Source organism: Podarcis bocagei, assembly GCF_964188305.1.
Source record: "Podarcis bocagei genome assembly, chromosome: Z".
NCBI classification, from domain to species: domain Eukaryota; kingdom Metazoa; phylum Chordata; class Lepidosauria; order Squamata; family Lacertidae; genus Podarcis; species Podarcis bocagei.
Window position 1 is genome coordinate 27,129,591 of NC_138140.1, and position 23,426 is coordinate 27,153,016.

The window sequence follows — 23,426 nt, forward strand, 5'->3', positions numbered from 1 at the left end:
CAGCTTCTACTCAGTTGCTAGTAGTGTCATGCCTCTTCCTGCCTTCTGCTCCAGGCAGCAAAGCCATGCCATTAGCACTCCTCCCCAATGGTTTTGGGCAAGTGCTCCACCACTGGCTTTGCACTGGAAAGTAGTACTAAGTAGGAGTACACTTCTCAAATCTATTCAGTGATGCTAGTATCACTGGGTTGTATACCACTGTATTGGCCATTTATTTTGCAGAGTAGCTTTCTAATTTTCATTTACCTTTATGTTTCTTAAAGCCTTACTCAGGCAGCCACATGCCTCCAAGCCCTGAAATGAGAGGCAGCTGCTGTCTCAAAACTTTTTGTTCGCATTTGGCAAGATCCCAAAATGGTGGTGGGGAACTGGTTTGGTATGCAGCGCTGGGTTGGAGGTATGTCCTGAACTGAGAACAGTATGTCACTGATGTATATTGGTGGCATGAAACACCATTTGCATATCATTTTCATAACTGAGGTCATGCTGTTATTTATGCAGTCCCTAAAAGTGTACTATTATGCTTAGTACTCTTAATCTGAAATCATTGCCACCAAAAGCACAGGGTTGTAGCCGTTATTCTCAGAGTTAGTCAGATTAGACTAACAACGGGTCTGCTGAAATCATAATTAAAGTTGTAGGTGGATCATTGTAGCACATACCAATGAAATGTCATGATTTCAAAAAGTGAGACCTTAAGCAGCAGTCAATCTTAACTATAGTTTATTGAAACAAGCCGTCTTCATAAATCACAGTTTGAAGTTGAACTGCAGTTAGCAAGAACAGAAAAGAAGGGAGTCTGTAAGCCTATGGCTCACCCAGTCCTGCTTATGTAATGCTAAGCCATAGTTCAGAATTGTGTCTGAACGTAGTTGTTATTGCTTTAACTTCATCCCAGTAACTAGGAATCCCAAATGGGGAGAGTGCTGCGGTCGCACCCAGGTCCTGCTTGTGGGCTTCCCACAACCACCTGGTTGGCCACCTATTAATCCTAAAATAGGTGCTGTCCTGTAGCTTGTGGACCGAGATGACTACTTATGCATTTTGCAGACTATCTTAAATATCAAATGTCAAAAGCTATCCATTTGGACTTTCTCTCATTGTTTGGAAGCCCTCAGAAACTAAAAGGTTTTTAAATCCATTTTGGCATTTTCACTGCTAAGGGTAAATCTTAAAATTAGAAAGGAAGAGGTATGTTAGCATAATCTTTGACCAGGCAAAGTATTGCATTTTGTAGTTAACACACAACCACACTGCAAATCCATAATAATAATAATAATAATAATGATGATAATAATAATAATAATAATAATAATAATAATAATAATAATAATAATAATAATAATAATAATTTATTATTTATACCCTGCCCATCTGGCTGGGTTTCCCCAGCCACTCTGGGCGGCTTCCAAAAGAATATTAGAATACTATAATACATCAAACATTAAAAGCTTCCCTAAACAGGGCTGCCTTCAGATGTCTTCTAAAAGTCTGGTAGTTGTTGTTCTCTTTGACATCTGGTGGGAGGGCGTTCCACAGGGAAGGCGCCACTACCGAGAAGGCCCTCTGCCTGGTTCCCTGTAACTTGGCTTCTCGCAGTGAGGGAACCGCCAGAAGGCCCTCGGTGCTGGACCTCAGTGTCCGGGTAGAACGATGGAGGTGGAGACGCTCCTTCAGGTATACTGGACCGAGGCCGTTTAGGGCTTTAAAGGTCAGCACTAACACTTTGAATTGTGCTCGGAAACGTACTGGGAGCCAATGTAGGTCTTTCAAGACTGGTGTTATATGGTCTCGGCGGCCGCTCCCAGTCACCAGTCTGTCCAAATAAATATAAAGCTATTACTGTATTGTGGGGGGTTGGACTAGATAACCCTCAGCGCCCCTTTCAGCTTTTCATTTCTGTGATTCTATTTATTTATATTAATATTATAAGTTAATAGCTCAGTCTTAACTGGATTTACTTAGATTAGAAGGAGTTCTCACTGTGTTCAGTCGGTCTTGGTGTTTTCAGGATTTCATCCTAAAAGTATTACTTGGAAATGTCAGAAAGCACAATTGTTGCTTTGATGACATATTGATTCTGCCTCCTTCCTCTCTTCCTCCTCACACCGGATGCTGGGAAGTGGAGTTGTGGCCACACAAGGGAAGATGACTCCCAAAGCAAAGTGATGACCAAGGTCCCCTTCAGATTGTCATTATTTTGCAGGAGGGAATCGGCTGCAACCTGGCAAATTTAGGACTTTTTGTGTTAAGGCAAGTGACAAAAAAATGCACTAGAAAGTGTGGGGAAACAATCAGTTGGCAAGTCATATAACCTCTGTGCAAGCAAATCTGGATGAATGCTCAATAACCAGGTTGCCAGGAAGCAACCTTGTGAACAGAAATTTCAGTTGGCACCAAGCTGACCTCTTCTTGCTGGTGGTCTTACTTGAATAAAAGGTGATACATTTGGCCCAGCAGCCCTTGTTCCTCTGACTGGCAGCAGAGGCCAGAGTGTGCTTTGCCTCAACTTTCACAATCCCCAGGCAACTGCAGTTGGCAGGAGGAGGAGAGAATTCTTCATCTTGGGGGCAACGGGGTAGAAAGAGGAGCAAGCTACTTGCAGCTGCTGCTTCTCTAATGGATGGGTCCAGGCTAGCGTTCCCTCGCTGTCATGTTCTTCCTGGGATAGTTTCATTTAAATCTCTGTCATTTAAATTCAGCAAAGAAATTTCTTCATCTTTCTCTGCCTGTGCCTCTGCATTTGTTGTCCAATAACATTGTTTTGTCTTCCTATAGTAATGGCTGACCACTCAGTTCAAACAGAACAAATGTTCCTGCAGCAAAATGTACACCTCTGAATTGTCCCAAGAAACTCACTGTCCTTTCAGCTCTTTTGCTGATGGCCAATTATCTAAAGCAAACATGTACCGTATTTTTCGCTCTATAAGACGCACCAGACCACAAGACGCACCTAGTTTTTGGAGGAAGAAAACAAGAAAAAAAATATTCTGAATCTCAGAAGCCAGAACCGCAAGAGGGATCGCTGCGCAGTGAAAGCAGCAATCCCTCTTGCGGTTCTGGCTTCTGGGATAGCTGCGCAGCCTGAATTCGCTCCATAAGACGCACACACATTTCCCCTTACTTTTTATGAGGGAAAAAGTGAGTCTTATAGAGCAAAAAATACGGTAATTTACCATAGACTAAGGTTTCCACCCCAGAGAGATGTGGAAAAAACTCCACCAAACAGCATTTTGTTTAGTCCAGATGGATCTGTGGTTACCTCACAGGCATTTCTGGGCTTTGGGAGCCTTGCTTTGTTACATTTTTGGTCACAGCTGTTAACAATGCTGTGGAGTTTATAATGTGGCTCATACCCAGGGAGGATTGCCCTGTGGAGAGCCCTGTGGTTGGTTTGCATCCAGCTGATTAGCACAGCTTCAACTTAATCAGAGTGCTTTTGTACTCCAGTGCAGCTAGAAGCCACTGAGGCAACAGGTAAAAAAAGAGCTAGGATCTTACTTGCACATGGCTGATCACAGTTTTGTAAAGTGGTGGTGGAGAACCAGTTAATGCAAGTTGAGATTTTGTGTTTAAAGATGCAGAGGGAGGAGCAAGCTGTATCGGCAGAGTGGGATTGGGGTTTCACTCAGCAATATATTGCTGGTGAAACTGCTACCACTCCTGGGTCCCTCTGCTAGCAACACTTGCTGGTGGAAGTCATTAGCAGACAAACTCAGGAGTGGTGGTGTTTCACCAGCGATATACTGCTGAATGAAGCCAACATCACAGTCTGCTCCTCATACTGCTCCTAGGCAATATATTGATATATAGCCCAGGCCTAGTGCTTATGTGGTCAGCTGCTATGTGGGATATGATGTCACACTCTATGGGTGTCTTTGGGAAATGAATGTAATAAATCAATAACATCAAATGTTGAAGTGCAGTATAACTGGGTATCAAATATGGATACAGTGGTACCTCAGGTTACATACAGTTCAGGTTACATGCGCTTCAGGTTACAGACTCCGCTAACCCAGAAATATTACCTCGGGTTAAGAACTTTGCTTCAGGATGAGAACAGAAATCGTGCTCTGGTGGCGCGGCGGCAGCAGGAGGCCCCATTAGCTAAAGTGGTGCTTCAGGTTAAGAACAGTTTCAGGTTAAGTACGGACCTCCGGAACGAATTAAGTACCACTGTATTGCACATTATGACAGTTTTTTATGTTCAGAGGCTAGCTGTTGTAATCAACATCACAATTCTCAAAGAAATATTTGGAGCAAACTTTCACCCCTAGGTAAAAGTGAGCACACATACAGATTTTCTCTGCTCTTCAGGTTTGTGCGCTTGCCTCTTCCAAATATTGTACTCCGATGTTCTTTCAAATATTGTTTGAAATGTATTGTCATTAACGATTTCTCTCCAGTTTATCCCAGTTCTTCAATTAAATCTGTGATGTGTCATACTTTGTACTCTCTAGTAGGAATATGGAGCAGTTGCGGATTATCTCAAGTTCACAACCTTCTCACTGATTAACCATTTCTCTGTTCCTCAAAACGCCTTGTGCTCCAGAGCTGCAATAGATGCCATTTGTTCTCTGCATACTGAAATTCTGATATCAAACTTGCACATCTATGTGACATATTTATCCTTAAAATATTAATCATTTACATCTAAAAGCTTAGTCAGTTCTGGACTTCGGTTAGCGCTGAGAGCTGTTTCCATAAGGTTTTTCTCCCATTTGGAGCATGGTCTTGTACACTTTCAGGGGATGAATTGCTTGATCCGTGGGTTGCTTCGCTCTTGCTTAAGCTGACTGGTGCTGGAATCAGAGTGGTTCAGGTCCACTTGGCCATGGAACTCACTGGGTGGCCTTGGGTTGGTCAGTGGCCTGGTTTACACGTAATATAGCACGTAGCATAGCACTGTGGTTTAGTGCTACATGAACAAGCTACAACGAGCTCAAAGCTGAGATTGCAGATTACAGCATAATCTGGTTAGTTAAATCAGTTTCATAACCCATGGTTTGAAGTTGGTTTGTCTGGAAACTGATCAGAGTTTGTTTCTCTGTTCATAACCACAAACCAGGATTTGTGTAAAGTAAAAGTAAGCTCTGCAGAAGGCCTTCTGCGAGAGGAAGAGAAGGGAGAGCTTGTCAGCTTAAGACTTTGCTTAGGCTCAGCCCAGCTTGTGCACATAATGGTTTAGTGCAGGGCTGGGGCCTGGGGCCCTTCAGATGTTATTGGAATCTAACCCTCATCAGTCCCACCCAGCTGACATCCAAGGATATTGGGAGTTTCAGTCCAGCAACATCTGGAGGGCTGTAAGTTCCCCGTTCTTGCTTGAAGGTTATGTGTGAACTTGGCCAGTTTCACTTGGCCTAATATAACTTGCAGTGTTCTTCTAAAGATACAGCTGGCAAGGAGGGAGAGAACCTTTATCCACCCACCATGAATTCCTTGAAGGAAAGGTGATAAATGTGACAAATAACTAAACATATGGTGGAAAGAACAGTTTTAGTGTCCAGAAGCTTTCCATTTACTGCTAATAATTTATTATTAAGGCTAAAAATATGTTCAGCTGTGCCATTTCAGTGCACATTTCTGTTTACAATAAGGTGCATCAAAATCATCCCCCGCTTTTCTTTTTTCTTTCGCAGTGCCCTTAAAGATAGCCGATTTCCCCCAATGACGAGGGATGAGCTGCCACGGCTTTTCTGCTCAGTGTCTCTACTTACTAATTTTGAAGATGTCTGTGATTACTTGGACTGGGAGGTAAGGATTCTCAATCTTTTATTCTCTCTGTGAAAAGAGTTGCTGCTTTGTTGAGCACAATTTCTCTGTCTTTGTTAAAACAAAATATGACTAGAATACTTTAGCATAGTCACTTAGTACTGTCATCCTTCATTGGAGTTTGTTTTGCACTGCACTAGGGTAAACATGCACAGAGGAGATGGTTATAGACCTCTACTTAATCAAAGTAAACATATGATGCTCTTCTGGAACAGTGTGTCGCCTGGCAAATAAACTTTCAACATTGCATTTAACTACAAGCACACAGAATTTCAATTTTTTCTTTTGACCAACCTTCACCCAGATCATACCTAGTCACAGTACTATCTCAGAGGCCCATTTCTCACTGAGACAGTATATATTTGTCTGGACTGTAGATTGCAGGTGAGGCCCATTTGATGGGATGCTTCTCCTTACAAGAAAATAACTCACACTTAATATAAATAGTTATCAGGACAGAGGGTTTTAAAGTATCCTTCCCAACATGATTGTTTTGTGTGAGTAGGAATCATCCCTGCCATGTGAAGTACTCCAGCCCAGGCACAGTGAGAACTAGGCCTAAGGAAGAAGTTCTGAGTAACTGAAATGAGCATCCTTGGACAAACACGGTGCAGGCCACACAGGAAGAACTACATAAATGTGCTTTTATCTCTTTTATTCCATAAATGTTATGGACGTGGCAGCACCTAAGTGAGCATTTGCCATTTAAAAACTGCATGTGGTTCTTTGTAGAACATGAAAGCTTGCAGGACAAGAGCATTTTCAGCATTTTTTACATCTCCTCATTGCAACAGCCAATTTATATAGGGTGCCTAGATAGATTTCTGAAAATCATGTCACTTGCAACAATAATGGGCTCCTCGTGGTAATTGCAGAGTGCTACATAAAATTACAGCATTTTGCTTTAATATGCCTCAGATGAGTTCTAATGTAGGGTTTTGAGTGTTCCTGATTAAGTGACCATTAATGTTTCTTTTTCCCCTCTGTCATGCAGGTTTAAAATGTGTAATATCTGCCATGGTTGCTTTCACTGATAAGGCTGTAAATTACCTTTAGGGTTAGCCTTAGACAGAGTCACTTATACAACGCGGAAGAGGAGGAGAATGCACTTCACAGATGGAAAGGGCTTCTGCTTGCCTGGGCCTTTATACCCCTTTTTGTTCTTGTTTTTTTAAAAAAACAAAACCAAAAAAACAAAACCACCCTTGAATGTCAATATTCAGGCACAGCCTGATCTTTGTGGATGTATCTACAATGAGAAAAGGTTCCTCTCCCCTCTAGAAATTCTACTGGCTGTTTTATAAGCTGCAAAAATAGAAATGGAGTTCTTGGTTGTATCATGGTTTCAGATATTAATAACTATAATGATCCTTTGCATGCAACTTCGCAGACTGCCAGTTGGCTGCTTCGTGTGAATAACTTGTTGCTATTAACTGCAGTTCATTTAATTTTTGCACTCAGATAAAAATGTACAAAATTTCAATGACAGTAATTAGTAGCAGAAAACTGGATATGGGTATGCTTAGAAACTACCGTTGTGACGTTCAGATAGCTAACATTTTAGAGCAATTGAGCTGTGAACGATGTAGTAAAGTACAGTAAAGTACTCTGTGAAGAGCATTAAGTTCTCTAAAGATGCACATGAGGTTTCCTAATAGTCACAATATGGTTTTAGGTCTCTTCAAAGCAGCTATTGCATTCTGAAGCTAGCATTTAAATAAGCAAAAGGATACACAATTAAGACCAGTTCTTAGTGTCAAGTTTGGACTCTCTAGTTCATTCTAGTACATTGCCAAATGTCTATCCATTAATATAATCAAGTAGCGGAATGTCTTCTGGTTTCAATGGGCCGCAGAGCAAAGTCCCATAGGGTTTCACGGATTACTGTGTAGCACACACACAAAAGAAACCCCCAACAACCTTCAGGTGACCTCGTTCATATGTAGCTCTAAGCCAAAATATGGCTTAATGGAACAAGCAAACATGTTGGGGTCCTGCTGTTTCGCTTAGTGTTATGTCTGAACCTAGGCTGCCGACACACCACAAACAGTAGTCAAAGGTTTGTTCTGTAGCTTGCCACTCATGTGTTTGGGGAGGTGAACCATGAGCAAACCTGCGGCTTAGCTCACAGCAGGGCTGGAGGAGGAGCAAAGTGGCCTCTTCTCTCTTGGACCCACACATTTGCTTATTCATGCTAAGCCATAGTTTGGCTTAGTGTTAAGTGTGAACTGGACCAGTTTGATCTGCAGTCCACAAGAGGCAGCGATGGCCACCAACTTGGATGGCTTTAAAAGAGAATTAGAGAGGTTCCTACAAGAGAGAGGTTATTAGGTTGCTAGCCATGATGGCTATACTTTGCCTCCACAGTCAGAGGTAGTAATGCTTCAGAAAACCAGTGGCTGGAAACTGCAGAAGGAGAGAGTGCTGTTCTGCTCAAGTCCTACTTGTGGGCTTCCCACGGGGGCATCTGGTTGGCCACTGTGAGAACAGGGTGCTGGACTAGATGGGCCACTGTCCTTCTCCAACAGGGCTCTTTTTACATTCTTAAGTGCTGAAAACTGTCTGAATTCTTACTGTTTTGTTGGGGAGGGGGCAGGTAGTCAGGGAACTTAGGGCTGAACTGCACATTACCTTGGCAAATCTGTGCTCAGAAAATTATTCCTTCTCCCTTAGAAGTGCTCTCTCTGAAACCCCCATTTTCACCCACCCAACTTGCTCCCATTCTCTGAGCTTAGCTGATGGGGAGGATAGGCCAGTGGGATAAAAATGGCACTGAAGAACCTTTTCAGGAGGCAACCAACAGCTGTGGGAAAGTTTTAACCACCCTCTTCCACCAGGTGATTATTCTCCGCATGTGTTTCCCCACTACAATACTTTCCTCACAAAGAAAAACACAAGGTTAAGAGCATTTGGATTTCCTTACGCTGCATCATTCCACCATTTAAAAGAAATCATAAAGGAATATGGCTATGTTCATCCTCCAGCACCTGAGGCATTATGCCTCCAAATGCCAGTTGTTGGGGGTACTGCTGTTGCACTCTTGCCCTGCTTGCAGGCTTTCAATAGGCATTTGATTGGGCACTTTGAGAACAGAATGCTGGACCAGATGGGCCTTTGGTCTAATACAGCAGGGCTTTTCTTATATTCTTATAGATACCATTCAGCATCAACAAAAGTAACCACTCATTCATTACCACTTAGAGGTGCCACATAATGTACTTAACCTTTGCTTGGTTAGGTACTCATTCTAAATTGCAACAGTTGGGAGAAAGAAGGAACGGATTTCCAGGAAGATTGGCAATCAGTACTTAAATGTCAGAGAGTAGGGACAGCAGAAGTGGCTAGCTGGTTTTTTAATGTGTTTTCAAAATCTTGGCATTTATTTGAAGGGTCTTCACAATGGAAACTAATTGTTCAGTGGGACTTGGGGTGCCTTCCCCCCTTTATTTCCTATTATCCTTTAGGCTGTGGTCTCCTATATCATTGTAGGCAATGGTGAAAAACCATTTCAGTCTGAGGGTTGTATTGTCTCATGGGCAACTTTCTGGAAACAGCATGCTAGTGGTGGACAGCAGCACAGACAAAGTAGGTAGGGCAATGTTTGTGACATCTATCTTTGTGCAGTGGGCTACATTCCAGTCATACAAATGTTTGATAAGGGAAGGAGAGGTCCCACTTGCACACTTTTCCGTGCAGGCAAACAAGAAACATTTAAGCCAGGCAAGGCTCTCAAGGAGGGTGAGGAGGAAGTGAGAAAGTGGCCAGAGAAAGAGGGCATGACCTTAGGAGTAGCCTAATGGCTGGACAAGGAAGTGTGGAGGGCAGCATTTGGTTCTCAGACCTGAGGTGTGTCTCTCTCTCCCCCCCCCCCTTTTAAGCAAGATGGTAGCATCCTTTGAGAGAGAATTAATTTTATTGAAATATAGGACCTTAAAAGAATTATTCTCCTCTGAAAGTGAGAGAGCGTAGATCATCCATGTTTCTTTTAAGGAAGATGCAGTTATGCAATGTGAATGGCCAAAGGTCATTTCAAGATGGCTAGAATATGACCTTAAGAGAGAATGCAGGTCTTCCATCTGGCATAACTGCTCATTTCCAGGTCCTCCTGAAAGGAGACCTTTCTTCTGTAGGTATGCTGTTAATGATATTGTGGGAGCTAATACAACAAATAGCTGACAGGTGCGAAACTACTTCTAAATTTCAGGTGCTTAGATGGTTGAATGTGGTGCTTTTTATGGCAAGTGAAGCTAAGGATGTGACTCAGGGATGCATCTGCACTTGGGTGCAGGCAGACAAAGGATCCCCCCCCCACTGGATAGTTTAATATTTTCCCTTGAGAAATACATACCTCTTCAGTGGGTAATGAGTGAATTGGCTGTCATTATCTCCCATATGTTGTATCTCCCCCCCCCCCACCAAATTGCTGCCGTTCTACCTGTTGTTCAAGTATAATTTGCATGTTTTTCCAGCTATTTGCCAGAAGAGTCACTTGGGACCACAGTGTACAAATACAGGCATTTTCATTTGCCCCATTCATTCTTCCCTGGCATGGCTTTGTGGGACTCACCCTGCTCATCAGCTCCTGCTATCAGGAAACTGGGCATGTTGTTACTGCATGCCTCTCAGAGCAAGGGCTTCCTACCCCACAAATTTTGCCAGTGTCTTCACACACAAAAAGCCGATGCATTACGTAGGGTAAAAGAAATGCCAGTAGCTAAGGGTTGGTTCAAATGCAAACATACTATTCATCAAAGCAGTTTGACTGGCCCCAGGGACACAGACACATGGAAGAAGAAGTAAAGAGATCAGCTGGCCACTGGACCATAGCTCACTGGCAGAATACATGTTTTGCATGCAGACAGTCCAAAAAATTGATCCCCGGCATCTTGAGGTAGATCTGGTAAAGATTTCCTGCCTAAAACTTTGGAGAGCCATTGCCAGTCAGTATAATCAACTCTCAACCTAGGTGGATTTAACTTGCACAATTTCAACTTTATGCGCTTGGCAGCCAGCCAACTGAAATCACACAAACACACAGAAGGCAGAGAGCTTAAAAGCTCTTTCTGCTCTATCTGCCATGCTTACTGTGCTCCAGAAAACTCTCTCATGGGCTCTGGAGGCCTTCGCAAGATCTCGCAAGATCTCTGATGGCCCTCAACATCTCATGCCAGCTCTGGAAGATAAGATTGCTCATACAGGGGTGGTTCCAAGGAGTTGTTTGGACTATTTGCAATTTTGGCTTTACATGCTACCCCAAAGAACATAACCTCCATGCAAGATGCGATCCTACTCTATAGACAGGACTGAACTAGATGGACCAATGCTCCTGCTTGTTATTAGATTGCTTCCTATGGCTCCCTTTTACATGTGCTAAATCTTTGGATGTGCAGGGCCAAACACTTCTTCTTCCTCACATCTTGGTCCTGGAAACATTCGGGCTACTCCATGCAAAGCAGTTTCCTAACATCTGAACTGTATGCCAATAATGGGTCTGACCCTACTATTATCACAGCAACAGACATATAGGACAACTGTTCTCATCTCCTTACCCTAGTTCTTGAAATTTCCTTTCCTCTAGTGACATTCCTAGTACCTTCTTTCCTCGACCACAGCTAGTCCCTTCCCAGAATAAAGAGTATTTGGGCTGCCTAGATGATAAGACCCCGCTCTCAGCCTCACTGATGTGGTCCAAAGGAAAGCAAAGCAGTACATTTGGCACCAGCTTGGCTGAAGGTGTTGCTGGAAGGTGGCATACAAGCCACCATCCAACTGTCTTAGGGATTCTACTCCAGATTTGTATAGCTTTTTCTTCTCCTAGAGATATCCCACAGGGCAGCAGAAGTTTAGGACCAGAGTTTTTCTTCTCTCAGAAGGGCTAGCTTTCTAGGTGGATGAGCCCCATCTGCCCCTCACTTTCCTTCACAGCATGTGCAGGAACTGCCTTCTTGACCATTGGTCCCACTATTGGTCTCAGCTGCTCAATCTGCAGGAGCCTTTATTCATGTGCATGGGAAGTCCCTAACATATCAAGGGTTTGAGAATCATTGGCTCCCCTCACCTCATTTAGCCAGCCAGTCGAAGCCGTTTTCAGGGTGTGGCAGCTGTCATATGCTGACAGCTTTAGGAGTCATAGATGACAGCTAGGAGCATCTGCCTTAAGGGGGGACATGAGAGGAACAAAGGAGACATGAAACAGGAGAGAGAAGGAATGATAGCTTACATTTTCATTCAGCCTTTCCTTCAGATCACTTAAAGCAACTTAAATTTGTTAATCTAGTGATCCAATCAGGATCAGTGCACTGACATTCATTGGATTCAAATCAAGGTTTGATTTTGTCTCTCTTTAAATACCTTTACTGGATTCTTGTCTTCTCTTGGATCCTGCACACATTTCTTGATGTGGCCTTTAAAGCTCTCTCTGGCACTGCCGCCCCAAACCTGCTCTTAATATGCCAACATATTCCTGCCTTTGTTCATTCAGTTCTACCACCTTGACTGCTTGAAGGCCTCTGGCTCCCACAAAAGAGTCCTACCTCCCTTCTATTGTCTGGAACTAACTCCAAAATGTCCCTCTCTCTCCCTTTCTCTTTTTTCACTTTAAAATCCCTCTTCAAAATCAGCCTCTTCCATGAAGTAATTGACACAATTCCCTGTAAACTAAGCCTAGGCTTATGCAATTGTACTAATCACATAGCCTTGTTCTGTTGTCTCATGATTGATTTCTAGATTATACGACCTTTGCAACAGGTACTTGTTCTCTCATTCTTTGTGAAGCACCATTGCACATGTGCTCCCAAGAACACAGAATTTAGAGCTAGGAGCAGAGAACTGTAGTTGGAGGAAGAAGAAACGAGAAGGGAGATTATTTTCTTTTATTAAAAAATGCAGGAGGATTTAACATATTTCAAAGTGGAGGTGTAGGAGGGAAGGAGAAATAGAAGAGGGAGGGAGGGAGGGAAGAAAGAAAGAAAGCATGTTGTAGGGTTGATGACTCCCAGATCATGTCAACATTCTCTTGGTGAAGAGAGACTGCAGGATGTAAATTGCAGTTTGTGCAAGTGTGGCAATGAGAGAGCCAGGAAGCCCTTTTGAGATCAGGGTAGCACAGCTGTGCCCAAGAAGAATGCCAAACATGCATGCAGGAAGACTGGATAAATTGTCTCTCTTTCTCCATAAAAGCCAGAACATTCTGCCACAAGAGCCAGAGGCCAAGATGGAGCTAGGCAGAATTCTCACCAAAGACAGAGAGCAAATTTTGCTCTGTCCACATTGCTGTCCTGCTTGTTTGAGTGAAACTACCTCCCTTTTTTCCATGGAAAACTTAAGGAAGGAGAAAAGGGTGCAGGACTACTTTCCAATGGTGGTTTTGTTAAAATTCTCTGCAAAAGCCCAGATTATGGGCGGATACCCACCTTCCCTTTCCACCATGGACAATTGTGGGGAGGTAAGGGGAGGAGTTTTTTTGCAGAAGGAAGCCACAGCAAAGTGCAGGTTATATCTCCTTCAAAAGCCCAACACAAGGGCATACAGCTCTCTCTTCCCCCAAGTTCTCTGCATATGCTAGAGAAGTTATGGAAGGAGACTACAAAATAATGGCCTGGTTAGTAAACCAGTGGTCTTACTGAACCTGAAACACCACTTACGTAGAGAATGCAGGCATATGGCAGTTACCAATTTCATGCAAATGGTGATGGAGGGATTATAGTAGACAGGAACTGGGTGATCAGTGTCTGGTATTAGGCTTGTTCCAGTCCTAAACAATAAAGAAACTTCTTCATATTGTAACTTTTGTTCATCTTGTTATTCTTCAGATTTTTTTAGTCCTCTTGCAGTCATGCTGATGATTACAGTGTCATTCCCAAGCCCCACACAGAAAGTCAAAATTGCAGAATAGGCAAATTGAAGGGAATAACAAAATCTTTAGGTTTCTTTAGGTTTAGTTGTTCCTCTGTTGAAGCCCTCCAGGAGTTTTACACTACAATTGTGTTGGCTGGGGCTTATTGGAGTTGTAATACAAAAACACCTGGAGGGCACCAGATTTAAGGTTCTCAGTTGTGTTATGAATCTCCACTGCAATACTCATACTTTAAAGCTGCCACTTTCAGGCAGGGTATGGTTCAAAATATTTTTCCATCCCTGATACGGCTTTAGGAAGGGATAGATAGATAGATGGATGGATGTGCGTATAGTGAAACTCATAAGAGTAGATGTGATTACCGTATTTCTTTCAGTGTATTTGCTATGAACTGGATTCCTGTTGCAGCAAGCTCAAGAGCTGTGTGTACCTGTAAAACTCTTCCAAAGCTGTCATCAGAAAGAAAAACAGTATCAGAACTGGCTTGCCCCGTTGAGTGACTTCTGAGAATTAATTTCTCGTATGAAGTTTCATTATCTGGGCCTGTCAAATTTCCTTTTGATTTAGCTCATTGATGGTAGATGCTGGAAGTAATTAGGTTTTTTTAAATCTAGTTACATTTTCTGCATCCATTTATCGTGTGTTTGAAATCCTTGTGGATAAGAGATCAATGATCTCTTCTTACTGCTGTAGTGGTGGTTGGTCCATTTGAGTCTTTGATCCCACCTTTACTAGACTCAGCTTAACAAAATTATTTATCAGATCCAATGGGAGGTAATAGATGTCATTGTTACAGCTGCATTTGTGCTGGATGTCTCATCTGATGAGGTTTAGATTTGAAGCAGCCTCTAACTTCTAGAGGGGTGGGGGAACCTTTTAGGATGATCCACTCCCTGAGAATTATGGATCTCAATGCTCTCCTGGTGTCTCCTGGAGATTTTTCTGACTAATATGATTAACTGCCCAATCAATGCCCTGGTTGATCTCTAGAATTTGGAAGTAACATAGGCTGTCAACATAATTGCAACCATACGTCCTCTCCTGTCTTGTAGAGTTGGACCATCTCCTTGGTTTTCTGAGGAGTGGGTTCAGTGAAATGAGAAGGATGATGACTAGAGCATAAGTGACGAAAGACTTGGGCCAAATCCGACCATACACAGGTAAGAGCCTATTCTGTGACTGTGTTGGTGGCAAAAAACAAATCTTAACAATATCCACTCCTTATGTAGATGCCATAGTTATAGCAGAATAGTTTCTATGACTCTAGGACTCTGCCTACTCTGTTTCCTATGGATACTTTTCAGTTGGTACAATCTAATACATGGACAAGATTCTGGAAGAGTTGAGACCCACCATGTTTACTTTTGACCTGTCCCCATCTTGTCTTTTTAAATCTGCCAGGACAAGGTTTGGAGTGTAGGTCACTGAGATGATAAATGCCTCATTAAGGAAGAGCAAAGTTCCAAACAACACTTAAGATGGTTGAAGTTAATTCCTTTCTACAAAAGCCATAGCTCAAATCATCCAATTTGAACAACTATTGCCTTGTCTTGGATCACAATGTGTAGATGTGCCTTTTACCAATACCATCTTGTAGGCCAGCAGTGCCTTTCCTGGAAATGTTAGACCTGGGCTCAGTCATTGATACTCAAATCATGTTTTTAGGTTGGGTTACTGTAATTCATTATGCATGGGATTGTCCTTGAAGATAGCCCAGAAACTTCAATTGGTGTAAAATATGGTCACCAGGTTACTGTCTAGGGCCAGGTCCTTTACCAGCCTGAATGTTTGCTAATTTATTTCCAGACTCAGAAAATGATCTGGGACCATGGCATCTTAGAAAGTAGAATGGCATTCTACTTCAGCTATCAGATGTGGGTACAAAAGAGAGGGGTTTTTTTCTGTTTTTGGCACCCAGGATGTGAAGTAGTCTCCCAAGAGAGTTATAACAAGTCCCTTGACTGCACACCATTTGGCAGGCTTTGGAAACAGTCTGGGACATTTTCAGAACAAGACTTCATTTAGACTTCTTTTAGCCTACCACTGCTATCAAATCTTTATTGTACTCAGTTGTTTTATTCTATTTGCATTATTTGTTATGCTGTTTTTATTGGCTTTTGCATTTTTTAAATTCCAGTATAGAAAGGTAGCCGTCAAGGGTTTGAGGATCAAGGGAATTTGGCCTCTCGATTTCAATATGCTGCCTGCCCCCAGGTCATAGTCCAAGCCTGATCCAGAATCCAGGTCTGTGGCTGTTGAAGGCAGAAGTTACTCTCAGCCCCAGGGTAAACCCTCAAAGGAAGTAAACTGCCCCCACTTTTTTGATTCACCCAGTTTGAGTCAGGAGATTCTCAAGTTGCATACCAGATGTCCCCAAGGAGCAAGAGCGAAAAGTACCACTCTCTGCTTCCTGAAGCCTCAGGCAAAGTCAGCCAAATGCATAGTAGCAGAATGTGACCAAAGTGATCCAAGACACTGGTTTTCGAACCAAAGCCTTACCTAAATAACCATGCCTAATGAACCTTGTTACGGAAGGGTTTAGGAAACACGCACACAAATAACAAAACCTTGCCTAAACTGGATACATGACAAACACTCTTTGTCCCCTCAAAGAGGTGTGGCTTAAGGTTTTAGTCAGAAAGTTCAGAACCAAGATAGGGGACAAAGGAGTAATGTTAAGGAAATGTCTCATGCCCTCTAGCATAGTAACCTGCTTCTCAGCTGGAACTTTCCAAAACTCTTTGATGAACTCATGACAGCACAGTTGAAGAATGTTTGCCCCATTAACGGACTGGTCACTTTCGGCCTTGAGACGCTGGTACCAGATAGCACAGGTGCAATAATTTTGCAACTGCTAACAGTTTGCTAAAAGAGAGAAAACTGCTTTCTCATAATTCCAGATCTTACTTCAAAAGTCTAAGCTTCTTGCTCAACTAAAGTTTTAAGAACTGAGCCAAAGTTTGGGCACAGAACTGGTACAACATCTCAATATCTTGACAGTATCAGATGGGATTTTGTCCTTTCCTATACCGTTGCCAGTTTCCATGAGATGGTCTGCCTAGACACCTGGAACCCATTCTTAGTTAGGCTACCAATAAAGTGGTGGTTATCATCTCTGGACCCAGTTCTCAACTTAGTCGATCAGTTCCCAGTCCTTTGCAATTCCTATCTTTTGTCTTGTTTTGAAAGCCTTCAAGACAAAAGATTCCACTGTGTCCCAAGGCACCTAATTCCAAAGTTGAAATGCTATTATATTTCAAAACGGTTATTCTCGCGTTTTGTGGCTTAAATCCATTGTTTCTTATCCTATGGGGGGAGCAGAGGGGGTGAATTCTTCTGCATTCTCCGAGAATATGATATGCGAAAATTGTGATTGAAATGTAGCGGTTTCTCCCGGTCGTTCTCCACAGAATCCAGAGCAACAGGTGTGTGTTCCAATCAATGTTTGATAAAATATTTCTATATTTTCCATGTGTGTCTGATAGAAAGTGGTGGTGAAAGGTTCACAGGAAAATGTATAAACATCTGGTGGTTTCACACATAGAGCCCAAGGCATTGCACCTCGGTGCTACAGAAAGCCAAAAAAAAAAAAAGCCTAATGTTTCTAAGTCACAAACATTCTGCGATTCTGGATACTTTTGATCTTCCCATTTCACATGGGGCCATTTCTGTTGTAGGTAGTGTTTGCTAATTGTCTTGCAGACATACAGTTTGCCCTTCTGTTTAGAAAGGGTCCATAAGTAAGAGATAAGCTCCTTTCTGGCTACCAGTCCACATGTCATTCCCTTTAAAAATGCTTTAAAAAGTTCTAGCCTACTGTCTCCAGTGCATATGCTACCACTGCATAAATCATTCAAAAATCTTTCCATGGAAACCACCAATATTACTTCAGAAAGGGTTCATAATAATAATCCATATTTGTGAGCAGGAGCTGTTTATTTCTTCCATGCTCAACTTTAGCTATGCCTTCAATCTTGATTTTTCACATGGCATTAGTGTTTATATACTGATTTCCAGAAGAATCCTCTATTACACCCCCACTGTATTGTGTCAGCCTTCCATCTTGTGCATTGATATAGCACTGTTATCCAACCCTGATTACAAATAATTGGGGCATATAATAAAGCCAATCCACAGTAACCTTGATCTGATCAGGTGGTTGCTTTTGAAACATGCTTATCCTTTCACTAAAACAGTTGCAATTAAACAGCACAGTAGTGATCCCTTCAGGAAATGCTAGGTGCTAATCTAAAAACCATTAAAAACTCTGGGAGTGCAAACAATTTAACCTGGCATCTAAAATATGCCAAATTTGGCACTAGGTGGAAGGGAGGATTCCATAGCTAAGATGCCACAACCAACAAATTCTGCCCCATCTCAGAAGGCACCCAGAACCCAGGCTTTCATGGTTATTTTAGTAAACAGGAAGGAATAAGTAGTCTTGGTCCCACAAGACTTAGAAAGATGAAAGGACTCACAGGTCATGTTTTGACATAATGCTAAACCATAACTTTAGTTCTTGGTCAGGGAATGGGAACCTACGACCCTCCAGGTGTTGCTCGACTCAAGCTCCCATCAGCTTCAACAAGTATGGTATTTGTAACCTCCTGGGAGGAAATGGATGTAGGTTTGTCAGGCAGGGAGTGTATGTGAAGATCTGCAACATCCATCTGCATCCCAAGTGGTTTCTTCTACTCCTCTTCAACCATCCAAATGTCAGCTCTTGGACTCTTCTACCTTTCCAGGCAAGCTAAGGTATCCAAGCGCAGTGGCATGTCTTTAGCACAATTGTATCCTTGGATGGGTTGGTATGATTATTTTTTCCTAGGGGCTGTGAATATATAATGGGGAAACAGTGGAGGTCCCATTGGTGATTAGCTCCTCCTGTGCAGTTCTGATTAGGTATCTAATAAACTGGATCATAAATCAGTTTTAAATTGAATCCTTCATCAGTCTTGGAATTAGTTAGTTTGCATAGTCACACCTGACTCTCCTTTTAAAACTGGTTGGTTAGCCTGCCTGTCTTTTGCCTCTCCGTGGCACGTTTCCCAGAGATGCTGTAGTTAACTTCAGAGCCAAGTGCAAATCTCCATTGCAAATTGTTGTTTCGCTAACTTTGGCTGTCCCAGCTTAGAAGTCTTAGGTTTGTGCAGAGAATAAAATGGCTGGCTTGCATGTATGAATTGTCATGAAATCATTTGCACTAGTCTTTGCTTATTCTTAAATGAATTTGTATTGGGAAGTTCAGTGTATATTAGTGTACTATAAGTTAGAGTTCTCAAGGGTTATGAACACAAATGCTACTTCCTTCTCCCATGATGATGTGAAAGTGAGAATAATATCGGTTTTGTATTGCATTCTGAAATATATCTGACTCTGCTAACTGGGTGGGCCTCCTTGAGCCTCAGTATTCCAGTGCACAAGTCTAAGCAGGCATGGGGAAGACTTCTGTTTGTGTGTAATTTTTATGAAAATACGGCTTTTGATGCCCAGCCAATTTATCAGTAATCTCAGTTTGACATAACTATTACTTCCACATGAAGACTACTCTAAAAAAGGGAATACAAATAGTTATATAATAGGGTTCAGTGTGACTTCCTTGAGACTGTGGGATCGACTTTTACACTTATCTTCTCTGAAGCAGCTGTAAAAAAATATTGCAAGTCTCTTGTGTCACCCCATTGAAGTCTTAGCTTGTATCAGTTCTGTAGTTCTCTGTTTGGGGGCTTATGATTGCGTAAGCATTTAGATATCTCTCAAGCCACTTTGAATAAGTGAGATGCTTTGCCATGAAAAGGACTCAGAGGGCACCTTTCAGAGCCTTTAATTATTACGCTATTTGATCCGTTGAACTTCACCAAGCTGGTTGGCCATTTGTTAAAATGGAGTTAGTCCTATTGCTTTTGGTAAGTCTCTGCTATAATATAGCTGCTTCACCTGGACATGGACAGTCACTTCAGCAGATGTATCATATGTTGAGTATAGCAAGAACACTCCATCACTTTTGAGAAGTGAGTGGGAGCAGATGTGCTCACATAGGAGACAGTAGGACTCAACTTCTGCCGACCTTTTATTGGCTTCAGTACGAGATGCTGATGGAGTCATTCGTATTCCATAGCATCCTAAGTGAAGGATATGTTTCTTTCTTCTCAGCTTCTCATTCAAGAGAGGCTAAATGTGACTTTTAAAAAAATACCCTGGAAGAGCAAACAAGGTCAAGACTTGGGATGACCTTTTTTAAAAAAATGCAGAATTGACTCTTTGAGATTTATCTTTCTATCTCTTTGTTTTCATTTTTCTTTTTTTCAATGTCCTAATAATGCTGTCCATTTCTTTCAGGTGGGTGTACATGGTATTAGAATAGAATTCATCAATGAAAAAGGATCAAAACGCACCGCCACCTACTTACCGGAGGTTGCAAAGGAGCAAGGTCATTGTTGCACTTTATCTCATATGCTCTGGTGAAGAATTTAAACATACCTAGGAACTTAAAATGCAATATTTGACCTTGCGCTGATGTCAGATGATGGAGCGATACTTTAATTGTAAGGGATGACTCTTCTTTAAATGCCACTTATGTATCAATAGAAAGTAAAGGATTGTGTCCAACTAAGTCACACTCAGAGTAGACCCACTGAAACAAATAGACCAGTTAGCCACATCAGTTGATTTAAGTGGGTCTATAACTTACTTACTTGCATACAACCCTAAGTCCCTTTATTAGGAATCCTTCCATACATTGCAATGTTCTCTGAAACACAGTGATGGTTGGCACAGTCTACCAAGTACCACCACTGCACAGTCACCATTAAAAATGGGCAAAGGTTGATAAACAGTTGTTCGTGGTTAGATTGTTCTTCATTAAATAACATTGTTATTTTGTTCATTGCTATGGCACAGCATCTTTGATAAAGTGTAAGTTATGCATTTGCTGATCACCATTTTGTACTGAGATGTAAAATAGGGTTCATCTTAAGGAACTATGGGTTCATCTTAAGGAACTATTAAGTAGGTTACTTCTAAGCCATGGCTATTATCAGTTGCCCACCTGTAATATAAGCATGAAATAGGAACATAGTTCTGCTTCTGATTTTGATTTTTTTTTTTACAAAATGTTTATCCTGTTCTTCCTCCAGGGATCTCAGGGTGATACACATAATCCCCTCCCTCTATTTATTGTCAGCAATAACTCTGTCTTAGAAGGGTGGACAATGACTTAGGGTCACCCAATGAACTTCAGAATTGGCTGAGGTTGTGAACCTGGGTCTCCACGTAGTCCAGCACTGTAGCTTGTAGGTGGAGGTCCCGTGGACCTCCAGATAGCTGTTGGACTGTAGCTCTCATCATCCCTCACCATTTGGCCAGGCTGGCTGGGGCTGATGGGAGTTGGAGTCCCAACAACATCTCAGAGGGTTCCCTAGCCTTGCCCTGTTTAGATGCTGCAGTTGAAGAGAGTGTGTGTCTGTTTTACCTTTTGTGGGGCCAAAATTTAACCAACATACATGCAATATTACCATTAGAAACTTCAATTGCAAATGACTTCATGTAGTTTTTTAGTGCAAACATGGCAGCAAATTTCTTGTTTGCTTATTACATACATATTTAAAACAGTTATATGAAGCTGCTCTTCCATATAAAACATCACAAGTACCGGTAAGTATACAAACTAAAAGCATCAAATGTTTAAAAAATGAGCTCTAGAAAGCAGAATTGTGTGTGCCTTCTGACTTCCCACTCTTCTTCACAGGAAGAAATAGGTCAGATTTCTTCTTGCAAGGGCATTTTTCTAGGTGAGAGAATTTGCATGCTACATGGTTAGACCTGGCCCTGGCGTCTACACAATGTCTTCACTAGTTATGCCTTGCAATTTGGCTTTTGGTTTCTGTATTCTAATAGTATTTTCCTCCCCTGATGATTCTCAACAGGATGGGACCATATTCAGACCATAGATTCCTTATTGAGAAAAGGAGGCTACAAGGCTCCAATTACAAATGATTTCAGGAAAACAATAAAACTGACCAGGTAGGAGTCCATTTTTCTCTATGCTTACAATCTGCATTTCATGGGCACGCCAGTTTTATTATTGGCAAAAAGTGAGCTGTTTCCTGCAGCATCTCTCCTGATAATGGCAGCAAAGATCTAATAATGACGCTTAATAGAATATTCTCCCCTTTCTTCTGCATCTGGATCTAATGGATTCTAGGAGTCTGGGCATATTAGGGTATTAGAGCTTTGCAAAGAGGAATTGATTATAATGATGAACAGATTGCAGTATGAGAGAGCAGCAGTCCTGAAGCTCTTCATTTAGAGGCTGAGGCAGTTGCTTTCAGGCTCTTAGCCCAAAGCAAATGTGACATTATTTTTTTTAAAATATTTTTATTGGGTTTTCACATTTTATATAAACACAAACAACACACCAAAACAAACATAAAAAACAACAGACATGAATAGTTCCCGAAAATCTTATTTTCTAACCCTAGTCCTTGACTTCCCCCCACCCCCTCCCCTGCATCCCTATTCCCAAACTTATGTCAGCAAGTTGGCATTTCTTCCATCTTAATATTAGTCCTTTTATAAAAAACAAAAATAAATTTTCCCTAAGTTGGACCCCAATTCTCTTCCCTCAATTTCTCATTTTTTCTTACATAATTTTCTTAAAACTAAACCCCCTGGTCTTGAGTGTTGTTTAAATTTAATACTTCCCTCCCTCCCCTCCCCGCTTTGCGTCCTTTCCCAAGACATGTCCAAATTAACAGTTTTTAGCCTGGATTCCGGATATCCGAGGCTCTCAATTCTCTTTTAGTCCCTCTCCGCCGGTTTTGTTGGTAGTCCTTTTTGTCTATCATCGAGTCTCGAAAGATTTCCTTAACAATCAATCCAGTCAGTCCATAGTCTCTTCCCATATTTAAAGGCAACTGCTGAGGAATTTCCACAAGGCCTAAGTCTTGCTGATAGTCAAAATCAAAGTCTATGTGGAGGCCCCAATTGTACTTCTTTATTTCGAGCTCCTGAATTCCATAAAGTCCCAGGGCCTCCACTTTCATCTTCTGTATCTTTCGTAGGCTTAGAGTGGATTTAATCCAATAGTCTCCTTGCTTGTGTTCTCCAGATGCCGGCTTCTGGTTAGTACTTTCCCAGATAACTTGTTCTCTTTCTTGTTTTGTCTTCTCCTCTTCTTTGTTTATTGTTTCAAATTCAGCTGTGGGTTCTTTCTCACTCAGGCCCTCATTACTTTCAGCAGAACTACTTGTTTCCAAATCCAAGGTCGTCAATTGTTTACTCATAGCTGTAGTCTGCTCCTGTAGGGTTCCCACCAGTGAGAACATTCTTTCAATTTCTCTCAGTATCTTTCCACCCACAGCCATTGTAATTCCACAGAATTCCCCCTAGAGGGAATCTGGTTACTGAGTAACCTTTTCTCCAACAATCCTCTGTCCTATTATTGTTTCTTTGTTTCTCAAGATTTTAGTTCAATTGTAACTCCTTTTAATCCGGAGAGGTCTTAAACAGCAATTTTTTTTCACTATTAATAGTCCATTTGACAGCTTTTGACAGCTGTCAAATTCTGCTCCTCTATACAGGCTCCAAATCAGGTCGCTCCCGGGCCCGGGAGGGAGGGTTGTTCACCACAAAACAAAGACTCTTCCAACACTCCACTCTCCTGCTCAAATTTACCTTTCTAAATCTTGGAAGTTACTGTCTTTTTAAAACTCACCCTTTACAGGGTAGGCACTCCAGCTTAGTTCTTATTTCGTTGCTCTGGATCGTCTGCAAGGGGGGGTGTGGGGACTTCCTTTTA

General features: G+C 41.9%; 1 protein-coding gene across 1 annotated transcript in view; it reads left to right on the forward strand.

The window, feature by feature from the left end:
- AMMECR1 (AMMECR nuclear protein 1) overlaps positions 1-23,426 on the forward strand; it is a 125,444-nt gene that overhangs the window by 95,371 nt on the left and 6,647 nt on the right. The window contains exons 4-6 of the mRNA XM_081179333.1: positions 5,640-5,754; positions 19,967-20,057; positions 21,553-21,649. Coding sequence (XP_081035459.1) covers positions 5,640-5,754; positions 19,967-20,057; positions 21,553-21,649 — 303 coding nt within the window. The remainder of the gene's footprint in view (positions 1-5,639; positions 5,755-19,966; positions 20,058-21,552; positions 21,650-23,426) is intronic.